Here is a 12,150-nt window from a genome sequence, read left to right on the forward strand (position 1 = left end):
TTCCAACCCAGTCTTACTGGTGACACCGAGCATGTCGCCGAGCTCTCTGGGCCCTGGGCCCCCTTCATCTTTAAAGGGCAGGATTGGTCAGGGAATCAGCCTGGCTCTAGGCTTCTGGGCTGTGTGTCCAGGTTAGGGGGTGGGTGTGGAGGTAGAAGGGAGTACGAATCCCTCCCCCATTCCCAACATTGCTTTTAAATACAGTGGCCCTGATTTTAGGTTTTATAGATTCACGCCTCCATATAAGGGTTTTTTTATTTAAAAAAACAAAAACCAAAAACAAAACAGATGTTAGAAACTAAAGATTGACCGCCAATGAACTAGGTTCTTTATTCTAGTTGTGCATTAGAATTGCCTGGAGCATCTTCCAAAAAAACAAAAACAAAGAAACACACATCCCTTCTCCCTCCCCCACTCCACCCAGTTAATCTGATCAAATCCGTCTGGGCTGAGGTCCCAAGCATCAGTATTTCTTCAAAGATCCAATGTGATTCTGATGTGCAGCCCCGTTGAGAAGCGCAGGACGGGATGCTTGTGCTGCCTGGTTCTCCTGAATAAGAGTCACGCAGACTCCTGCCCCGCTGGAAGAGCTAAGAGGGTCCGGGTGGCCACTGGCTGGGGAGCCGCGGAAGGGCGTGACCTCTGACTTGGTGCTCCCCCGCAGGCATGCCCGGGAAGAACAACGTGGCTGCAGCTCTGCGCCAGGCCCCCGGGCAGAACGGCACAAGCTTCCACGGCTGCATCCGGAACCTTTACATCAACAGCGAGCTGCAGGACTTCCGGAAGGTGCCCATGCAGACCGGCATCCTGCCCGGCTGTGAGCCGTGCCACAAGAAGGTGTGTGCCCACGGCACGTGCCAGCCTAGCACCCAGTCCGGCTTCACCTGCGAGTGCCAGGAAGGATGGACGGGGCCCCTCTGTGACCAGAGGACCAATGACCCCTGTCTTGGAAATAAGTGAGTCTGGGCTGCTTGGTAGTTAAACCCACACACTCCAACCTTCAAAGCAAAACCCCAGAGAGGAAAGAAGGAAAGGGGGAGGGGGAAGGGAGAGAAAGAAGTCAGTTCATTAGCATTGTCTCCCTTATATTCCATCCATCATCCTCCCTCCTCCATTCTTATCCTCTCTGCCTGACCCATTTCCATCTCTGCGGTCCTCCACTGTAGATGCGTCCATGGCACCTGTCTGCCCATCAACGCGTTCTCCTACAGCTGCAAGTGCCTGGAGGGCCATGGGGGCGTCCTCTGTGATGAAGAGGAGGATCTGTTTAACCCCTGCCAGGCGATCAAGTGTAAGCATGGGAAATGCAGGCTCTCAGGACTGGGACAGCCCTACTGTGAGTGCAGCAGTGGATACACTGGGGACAGCTGTGATCGCGGTAAGCCAACCCAGCTGGGCACCGACCTCTATCTTGGCAAAGCAAGAAGGGCCCCCATTTTGAACAGAGAGAAAGAGAAAGGAAGACACACAGGGGGGAGTGATATGAGGAACGCCAGGTCTTTGCACTATTTGTAGTTGCTGTTGTTGATTTACTTAGCAGTGTTATAGGAAGGCACAGATGTGAAATGTCCTAAACCTCCGTTGCAAGATATTATACACCCTTCACAAGTCTTCTCACACTTGATTTGCTATGAAATACTACTTTTCCCTTAGGCGGGAGCACATTTACTTTCCTTCTTTCTTACCTTTACCTGCTGTTCTCATCTGTACAGATTACTGATTCATCTTCTGGCACAGAGAAGACGGTACTAATAATTCTGCTCTAGTTTTAGGATAAAATCACCTTTGACCTTAGAATCAACTGATTTATCACAGTAAATTATGCAGGTGAGAGGGATGGAAACAGGCTGACATTTCAGCCCACCTATTTCCTTCTCCTGTGTCTGCGTGATCAGAATGTGCTTTGCCTCCAGCTGGCAGGGATTTTGTTGTGTGTATCGGAGGGATGAGACGAGAGGAACGTGCCCATGGAGGCTTTTAGCAGATGTCTCTTTTTGAACTAGTTCATACTTGGGTAATTTATGAAGTTAGTGGAATGTTACTTGTATTAAGTAACAGATTGAACGATATTAAACTCCAGGTCTAATAAATTAAATTGCGTACTCTCTGAAACGGCGCCCTCGGTAAACAAAACCAGCTGTTAGTAGTGTAAAAACAGAAGATGTATATTTTTGCTATAAAAGAAAAGATTTAGGAATCCAATTTTCTTGTCAGCCCGAAAGCATAGTATTTACAGTCCACATATAAAGTATTCACTTTGCTCAAAATAAAGGCCGAAAAGAAGTGTTTTTCAAAGAACTGAAGGCTGTGCCACCAGGCCATAATATGGAACAGCATAACACTGAAAATAGCCGTTACAAACAGGAAGCGAAAGCAGTGTCTCCTGAACTGAGTTGTAGATTCACGGCCACTTCGCACGACTTACAGCGACTGCCCTTATACTGCTTGTGCTTTTTGTTCTTTTCTAGAAATCTCTTGTCGAGGGGAACGGATAAGAGATTATTACCAAAAGCAGCAGGGCTATGCCGCTTGCCAAACAACTAAGAAGGTCTCCCGGTTGGAATGCAGAGGGGGGTGTGCAGGCGGGCAGTGCTGCGGACCTCTGAGGAGCAAGCGACGGAAATACACTTTCGAATGCACTGATGGGTCATCGTTTGTAGACGAGGTTGAGAAGGTGGTGAAGTGTGGCTGCACCCACTGCGCCTCCTAAACCACGTCCCTGGCAGCTTTGGTCTTTGGAAAATGTTGTATACTTCTTGACCCTGTTGGACTCACGAATGCTTCATAGTGGAAATAATTGAAATATATTGTAAAATACAGAACAGACTTATTTTTATTATGAGAATGAAGACTTTTTTTCTGCATTTAGAAAAAAAAAAGAAATGCTTGAACTAAAGCTTCCCCAACACTGGAGAAGTATAAAGAATGATACACCTGAAGGCATTAGAGCAATGATGGAAACCATGGTAACTTGGATTCATCTTCGTAACTTGCTGGAGACCAGCAGAAGCACATACCCAGGGGAGAGACGAGGTTCTCTCTGCTGATGTGAAGTTGCCCAGAGCATAATCTCCTGTGCCCTGGTTTGCATCTACGCAGTTCATGAGGACAGACCAAGCACATGTGTGTGAGTGAGGGTGCAAGGCAGATGAATGGAACTCCAGCATTCACAGCCAGAATGAATGGATGAGAAATATTTTGTGCAAAACATAAAGTATCCTGAAGACCTGGGTTCCATTCATCAGAGGAGACGAGAGTGCTAAAATAAATTTTATCTTCTTTTTAAACGTCAGCATGTTAGCAGGAGAAGCACACAAAAGTGTTTATCTACCGTTTTCCAGTATTAATTTTTTGTAATATAAATGACAAAGGAGATGATAAAGAACCAATAGATTATTGATAAATAAATTAGTAATAATATGAATTTTTGTTTCTATGAGTTCTAAACAGCCCTATACAGTATTCGGTTTCAATGAGAAATATTTATTGTATCAAAGTACATTGTACTTAACATTCTAGGCCATCCTTTTGCTGTTTCTCAATGCTTTAATATATATTAATTTATAATTGTCCTGATATTTTTGTACATTTTCAAACTTAAAAATCAGGATTCTTTTGTGGTTTTTTTTGGCAATAGTACTAACATAGGGTGTTATCTTGGGATAAATATGTGTTGATCTGTTTGTTTACCTTGACATCTGACCACTGGTGTCACTGACCTACTGGCCTCATTCAGGACACCTGCAGAGGGTATGTAAAGTCTATGCGTGAGACAGTCATTGTACAGAAAAAAGCGCCCCTGTGCAGCGTGTCCTCACAGAACAGAAATGGTGTGTAGCAATCGACACTAGAAAAGTAGATCTTTTACAAGTTAATTATTTCCTCGACTTTTTTTGCCCTTTTACCGAGGGTGGGGCGGGGAGAGAAAAGGCTGTAATGTCAAGAACTGTGATTTTTTTTTTCCCAAACAATAAAGCTCCTTTATTACCTTAATGTTCCCATGTTAACATGTTTGCTGCTAAATTACAATGTAGAATTGATAAGGATTTATAGTGGACTGTGCTCTTCCCTCATTAAAATCCCAGGGTACCCTGTAAAGATGCAGATGTTTCTTTCCAAAAACATTTTTACAAAGAAAACTAGACATACATGTATAATTCAGTGTGCTTTGTCTTTCTCCAGACTAATATCAGTTACACTACTGATGTTTGTAAATTAAACAGATATTTACTTCATTAACAGCTTGTTGGTTTTCTTAGAAACTGCACAGTATTTAGAGTCTCCTCCTTAAGAATTTCTTAATCAAGGTGATACCAAAAGAACAGGGAAGGAAACCTATACCTTTTTGTTGCCAGAAATTGGTTTGAGATCAGCATAGTGTCACACCTGGGTACTTTGGGATGGCCACATGAAAGAGATGGAGAAAAGAACATATTCTTGGCTAAGAAAAACAGTGCATATTCAATTAATTTTTCCCCAAAAAATATTATAAGATGAAATCTAACTCAACCAAAATGGTATTTTCCTTTATGCTGTTCTTTTCCCCTCAATTAGATCCAGATGGAAAATAACACAAGAAAAAGAGAACTTTTCTCCAAAGGTACTGTCAGGCAAGGGTTGGTAATATCTAGATATACTATCCAGAACAGGAAAATAACACTGACTGGGTGGGATATTAATCCTCACCCACCAGCTAAGAGTTTTTCATTTATTTCCCTGTAAGAAAATCATGTGTGCGTGAACTCACGTGGACACGCGTGTGCACATGCACACCCGCGCAAGCGCACGCGCACGCGTACACACACACACACACATATACTGCTGTTTCACAGACACAAATGTCCAATCATTTATTCACTCTTGTTTAAAATGTCTACATTTTAATAATATAAATACTATGCAGTCATTGTAAACCATTTATTTATTCCCATTGGTTGCTTCTTTTCTTCAAGGGTTTGCATTATCTTAATAGTCATTGCTTTTCGAGGGCTTATTATATGGCAGGTGCTATGCCATGGGCTTTATATGAAATATTCATCTCCCTCTACAAACCTGTGGGATTTTTATGCTGCTTGTTTTCCACAGGCATAAACAGCTCGAAAACAGAGGAGCTGAATTCCAGCTCAGGCCCTTCAGATCACATGGTCTATGTTCAAGAGGTAAAGGCCGAAGCTCAGTAATTACTACCCTCTACTAAGGGACTTTTAAGCCTTGGCACTCATTTCCACAGCACAATTATTCTCTATTGATCATGTCAATTTAAGTAATCTACATTAGAGACTTTATTTTGTTTTTGTTTTTTAAGGGGAAAAAAGTGAAATATAGTAGTTTACAGAATGTTATTCTTTCTCCTTCCTGCTTATAAAGACACAAAATAGAATTATGTTTGCCTGGAATTTGGGCTGATTTAGCAAGTTTCCTAGGGGATTATTTGCTTCGTAATGGGGCTACATTCTGCAAGAGTCCTTCTTTGAGAAAATTCAATAGTCAAATAATTACTAGTAAATGAGACAAGGACATTATTCATGTTACAAAAGGCTGCCTACTTACAAAGCCTAGACCATAGGATTTCTTTAATAGGAAACTATTTTGGAGTATTTCCAACAGATTCAATATATTAAAACAAAAAGCATTTTGCATATCTCAGAGTCAAGGCTGCTTCACAGAGTAATGTACAGTTTTGGATTTTTTTTTTTGCAGTATGCAGCCCTCTCACTGTTGTGGCCTCTCCCGTTGCAGAGCACAGGCTCCGGATGCACAGGCTCAGCGGCCATGGCTCACAGGCCCAGCCGCTCCGCGGCATGTGGGATCCTCCCGGACCGGGGCATGAACCCGTGTCCCCTGCATCGGCAGGCGGACTCTCAACCACTGTGCCACCAGGGAAGCCCAGTAATGTATAGTTTTAATATGAAAAGATAAAGTAATTAAACATCCTTAATGTGTATAAAGTCTCACATGAGTGAGGCGGTACCGTCAAGGACATGCCATGGAGATTTGACATGTGTTCAATTTAAGATGTGTTCATTGAACAATAACTCTCTCAATCTTCAGAATTTGTGTTCACCACAGATTTCCTGAAATTATTTCTAAGCACTAATAGACTAACCCTGGGTTTAGAATTGCTCTGAGCATTTTCTTTTTGGATGGCTTGCTTTGTCAGCAGCAATTCTTTCTGGAGAAATGATTGAAAGACTGTGGAAATCGATTCAGGACTTAAAGATCCTGAATGTCATGGTGTCATCTGCCTCAGAGAGTGACCATTATTTCAAAAGTCATGTTTGTAAAGGTATATAAGCTGTAAAAGTATATAAGCTATAAAAGTATGTGAAGCTTTATATAAAGTATATAAAGCTATATAAAATACATAAGCTATTTTTCATTCTTAATCCTCTCTTGGGTACTCAAAAGTGACTTAAATTTTTATTTCCTATCTCCTGTTATGTGCAAGGACTTATGCCAAACTTCTGATATATAGTTTCAAACGAAACAGATATTCCTTCTGCCGTTTTAGAGCACACACTCCATGCCTTTGGAGTTGAGGTTAAAATGGCTGATAGATAATATACAAATGACTGAACTAATATATAATTTCAGATTGTGATAATCTCCCTGAAAGAAATTATGAGGTACTAGAAAAACGTAGAGCAGAGGGATCCAATCAAATACATATTGGGAGTTAGGGAATGCCTCTGTGAGGAAGTGACGCTGAAGCTAAGCTGTGAAGGATAAAGTAGGATGTGCAATGGAAACAGAGGGAAATGTATGTGAGGGTCAAGTGGGGTGGAGTCCGTGCAGAGGGAACAGCCTTTTTATAGGCCTGAGGAGGGAAAGACTCTTGCGTAGTCAAGGGAACAAAAGAAGTCAGTGTGGTCAGAGTGAGGCATATATTTATTTCATGTGTGTAATACAACAATGACTATTTTCTGGCTTTATTAACTCGCTTCATCTATTTTTTTGAGCGTCTGTCTACGGTAAGCTTTTAAAGTGCCAACAAAAATGGATTTTCATTGTAAAATAGCAACTAGCTAGTAGTGTTTAACGCAGTTCCAAATGAAATACCTCTGAAGACACAGAAAATATCAGCGCTTCCAATAGCACTGAAGATTAAGAATAGTATTTCTGGAATCTCAAAGGCGTTTTCATGAACTCAGAAGCTGATGAGGCTGGATTAAAAGAAACAACTGCTGGCCAACCCATGCTTTGAAACTCATGAGCATTCTTTGCTCTGGACACCAAGGCAGAGACTCAGGAAAGGGGTCAACTGAAAAAACAAAAATACCTGTGCATTAAGGGCACCGTTTTGTGAGGATGCCAAGGGCTGTTCCTCCAACCAGTGAGGCAAAATTGTTCTTCATCTGCTAGGATGCTCCAATTCTCATTAAAGAAACCAAAACAGTGCAAAAAATACTATACAGTGTTACACTGAATCTTGAGAGATGTCTCTATAATAAACCATTGTAGATATGGATTGAGCCTAGAAGAGCCATGGTAGCAATGCTTGCTTAGAATGATGGGAGAGAGAAGTACTTCATCAATTCAGAGAACAATTGCATTAGATGGCTCACTATTAAGCAAAGTAATATGGTTTGAGCAAAAGCATGGTGGTGGAAATTACAGGCCATATTTGGGGGTGAGAGCTAAGAAGTTCAGAATTCTTGTTGGCAATAGAAGTTTATTGAGATTGTCTGAGTAAGAGAATGATTTGTCAAGACCTGAAATATGGGAATTTTAGATGGGTAGCAGAATGTAAAATCAACTGATCAGGTAGCTATTTCTTAAGTGTATAAAAAGGTAAGAGCCAGGAATTAAAAAGGGGGGAAAATGGCAAATGAATTAGAAGAGACTCTACAGAGTGTATTGTTACAGTGGGAGAATTAATAATTCATGATGAATTGGGTGTTTGGCAGGGAAGAAGGGGAAATCAGGTATGACTTCTTTTGAGCTTGTCTGTTTGTTTCTGCTTTTCCTTAAAGCACAAGAATTGAAATGTGGGTTTCGCTGCAGCATAGTGACTGCACAGGGCTGGAAAGAACTTGAGGATCAGAGTTGCTGACCTGGGAAGCCCGACCCTTATGCTCTCAACCCGACTTCCACTCCACTGAATGAAAATAATGCATTTTTCTATATCATGTCTTTACTATCTTTAATTAAATGCCTTTACTGAACTCCTTTGTAGGATAACATCCGAACTCTTTAGTGTGGTATTCCAGATTCGTCACAAAGTGACCTCCCCAAGCCTGTAACTTATGCTCTTAGATTGCCAAATTGTAGGAAAGGATATTTTAAAACAAATTATGAGCTGAGATGGTATAAGATTCATCCACATAGAAGTGGTCGCTGAAGCCAAGAAAATGGATGAGCTAATTTAGATACTCAATAGAATGAACTTGACCAGAAGAATAGGACCCAACTTTAGATAATGCTCACATTTCTAGAATGAAGTGGTCCCAGAATGGAGGTGAAGAAAGAGCAGTTTTAACAGAATGATGGAGTAGTAGCTGGATAGCCATGGAGAGGAACAAAAGTTATGAGTAATAGACTTCCCTCTCAATAAGTCTGATAGCAAAAGAAGAGGTGAGTCGGGATGACAACTGGAAGAGTTGGTGAGGTCACATGGCACTCATTCAGTGGGTCAGTAAGGACTGGTTTATCCCCTGCAGTGACAGCTTGTGAAGGTGTGGGGCAAACACTTGAGGTAGATACTGGAGGGAATACAGAGGTCTAAGCTGAAGGAGCAAGACCACACCAGCTCATCTCTTACATGAGCGAGTTGAACATTGGAAGGTTTTACTGGGGCTGAAGAAACAGGATTCCTGAAAGCAAGAAGCCACAAAATTATTGAAACAGAGTCGAGAGAGTAATATATATATATATTGCATATATATATGTATATATATATATATATATATATATATATGCAACAGTTCTTTTCCAAATGGACTTCTCAGTTGCCTCTTCCTCCCACAGAAGGGAAATAGAGGACATTGCAAGTGCTAACTGTGTCCAGAGACACAAAATTCAGCCCAGTGGAGGCGTTGCCATCTTGCATTTGAAACTACCTTTGCCTTTGTGTCAGTATGTAGGTGGCTGAATTTGGATTCCAAAGAAAATCAAATGTAAAAAAAGCACACACACAAAATGAGAGAGTGGGAGAAAGAGCCACAGAGACAATCATCCAAAATACTTGCTGTCATTAATCTTACTCTCCCTCCTTGAAATGGCTAGAATTATTTTCAGTTTGTTCATAAGATTGTGGCAGAGAGATTAAGTAACTTGCCCAAGGTCACACAGTCCAGATTTCCTGACTCCAACCATAATGCGATATTGATTTTATTGGAATTGATGGTCAAAGTCTGTGAATGTCCTCATAAGGTAATACCAGAAAAATGAGTATTTCTCAAGGGGAATTATCTTGTTTTTTTTGTTAAAAAATGTCCAGGAATAGCACTCGCTTGCCCAATAAAAACACATTAAAATCTTCTTTATATCTCTCATTTGGTAAAGAAAAATAAATAGTGCTTTTTTACAGGAATTTTCTTTCAGAAACTGAGCCCAGAGAGATGGAATGAGTTTTATGTGGCTGCTGAAGGATTCCTGGTCATCCTTCCACTCAGGTGTGCCTTGACTGAGGGAGCCAGCCGGGAGCAATTGAATTCTGTTGCTAAGATAGTCTCAAGGACAGAATGGGACATGCCCTAGTCCAGTTATATCAGCCACAAAGTTGCAGGCTTGGACTCATTCCAGGTCTCAGGCATTCTCTGTAAGAAAAGAAAAAAAAAGACATGAAAAAGAACTAGAGAGAAACTTCTCTTTGAATAGGCATGTCTGATAACATCCCTGTTCACAATTTCAAAGGCCTGCATTATCCCAGAAAGGAGAAAGATGCACATCTGTGAATTGCCTGATCTTGCAGTTACTTGATGCTGCTTGGTTTCTGCTCACAATATCACCTTTCAATTGCCTCGACCACCAGTTCTTACTTTCAATTACATCTCTACATTGATTTTTTCATTCCTATTATTCCTGCGTTAGCTACAATTCTTCCCTTCTGATGCCTGTCCTCTCCTTTTTGGAGCTGTGAAATGAGCAGGAACACATTTCTGAATGACATGCACAATACTCCATTTGATTAGGAAATAAATCTCTTATCATTTGGCAAAAAAAGCATGGTGGTCTTACAGCTCAGAGAATGAAGTGGAAGTCCCTATTCTGTCTCATATAATCTGATTTTCCTTTTTCCCTCTTTCTTCTAAATGGTTTCATATTTTAGAACATTAACACAGGACTTTACCATTAGGAAGGATAGTCTGAGAATGAAGAGTGGGAGTGTACATCTCATCACAGCTGTGATCACAACCCTGCACACTGAAAGGCCAAGCGTACAAAGAGGGAAGAGGCCCTGGCAGTTCAATTTGGTCAGACCTAGAGTGGCTCCTTCTTGGCCCTGATACGTGGGCACACATGCTCACACACACACACACACACACATGCACACACACCATGTGGTTTCCTAGAACAAAATTTCACCTATAAACTCACTAATTCCAAAGTCAGAATAAATTAAGGAAAACCCCATGATATCTGGTCACCTGAGCTTTTAGCCCCAGCTAAAGGACCTACATTTGCAGAAATTTTGGAGCGCCCAACTCAGAGACTGTGTGAGCTCATCAGCTGAGAGAGAGAAACAGGATTCTAGAAATCTAATCTTCCCTCACATGGGAAAAAATTAAGTTACTCACAGAATTGCCTGAGCTCCAGATCTAAAAGAATAATAGTTGCAGCTTTGCATACTCACATTTTCTTTACCTGAATCCTATTCTTTTTAAGAGCAGAATCTCCATACACAAGGAAGCAATTTCAGTTGTGGCTGTCATGGTACAATATGAAACTGACCGGTGAGCTCATAGTAAGAAAAGCACATCTGGAAAGACATCCTTGCCCTAAGAATATCAAGGGGTTACTTTTGCAAGTTCCTTTTCCTCACCTCAGCTTGGATCTTCCTCCTTTCACATTCCAGGTTAATGGAAGTGTGTATCCAACCCTTGTTGTTGGGATATACCAGCATGCCTTAGTCCATCTCATGTGGACACCATGACATATCTGCCAGAAACACTTCAGGACCAAAGCACTTACCCTGCCAGCTGCTGGACTCACTGCTATTGGACAGCCTTTAGCTATCAGACCACTGATAATAAGATGAATACCAGCAACTTAAACATTAGCTGAAAACCCAAAGTGATAGAATATAAAACACTAGAGGAAGTAAGCCACCATAGATAGGGTTAACATGAACAAGAATCAGGAGAATTAAATCCACTTAGCATTCATATATTTGAATTATCATATATAAAATATAGGAAAAGCATATCTAAAATATTTAAAGAAATAATCAGAAATTAAAATATGTGCCAGGAATAAGACAAGGTAGGTTTTAGAAAGAACCAAAGAAGTATGAAAAATATAGCTGTTGAAATTAAGCACCAATATGAGTTAAACAGCATAACAGATACAATTGAAAAGAGAATCGATGAACCAGGAAATAGATTTGAAGAAAATTCCTATAATGCAATATAAAGGGACAAAGAGATGGAAATATGGGGAAGGGCGGGGGAGGTAATGATAAAATGATGATAGTATGAGAAAGTTTAACATATCTACTCAAGTTTTCAGGAAAAATAAAATAGAATGAATTGATGAGAGTAAATATTAAAAGAGATAATGTTTAAGGATTTTCCAGAATGGATCAAAAATATGATTCCTTTGGTTTAGGAAATGCAGCAAAGCTGAGGCAAGATAAATAAACAGAAATTAACTTAATAATTACAACCAAACTGCAGAACACCAAAGATAATAAGATCCTAAAAGCAGTGAGCCAGAGGAAAACAGATTATCTACAAGGTACTTAATTATTCACAATTTTATTGAAAGCATACTTCTCATTGACAGCAGTGGAAGTTAGAAGACAGTGGTAATGAATCCTCCAAGGGGTGAGATTGTTCAGTTCAATGTTAGTAAACTAGAGGCAGTGTGTTGGCTCAATGGAAAACTGGGGGTAATTATAGTACCTACCTCGTAGGATTGTTACAAGGGCTGAATGAATTAGGCATGAAAAGGGCACTTAGCTGGTGCTGGGAAAACTGGACAGGTACA

At 40.7% G+C, this 12,150-nt stretch overlaps 1 protein-coding gene across 1 annotated transcript in view; it reads left to right on the forward strand.

Annotated features, from left to right (window-relative positions):
- LOC111171163 (slit homolog 2 protein) overlaps nt 1-4,262 on the forward strand; it is an 81,297-nt gene extending 77,035 nt beyond the window's left edge. Inside the window, exons 18-20 of the mRNA XM_022566814.2 lie at nt 665-956; nt 1,167-1,378; nt 2,469-4,262. Of these exons, the coding sequence (XP_022422522.2) occupies nt 665-956; nt 1,167-1,378; nt 2,469-2,710 (746 nt within the window). The 3' untranslated portion in view covers nt 2,711-4,262. The remainder of the gene's footprint in view (nt 1-664; nt 957-1,166; nt 1,379-2,468) is intronic.
- Nucleotides 4,263-12,150: the final 7,888 nt, after the last annotated feature.

The sequence above is a fragment of the Delphinapterus leucas genome, chromosome 5 (assembly GCF_059928025.1).
Source record: "Delphinapterus leucas isolate spDelLeu-1000000601 "Yukka" chromosome 5, BTC_Dleu_Yukka2, whole genome shotgun sequence".
NCBI classification, from domain to species: domain Eukaryota; kingdom Metazoa; phylum Chordata; class Mammalia; order Artiodactyla; family Monodontidae; genus Delphinapterus; species Delphinapterus leucas.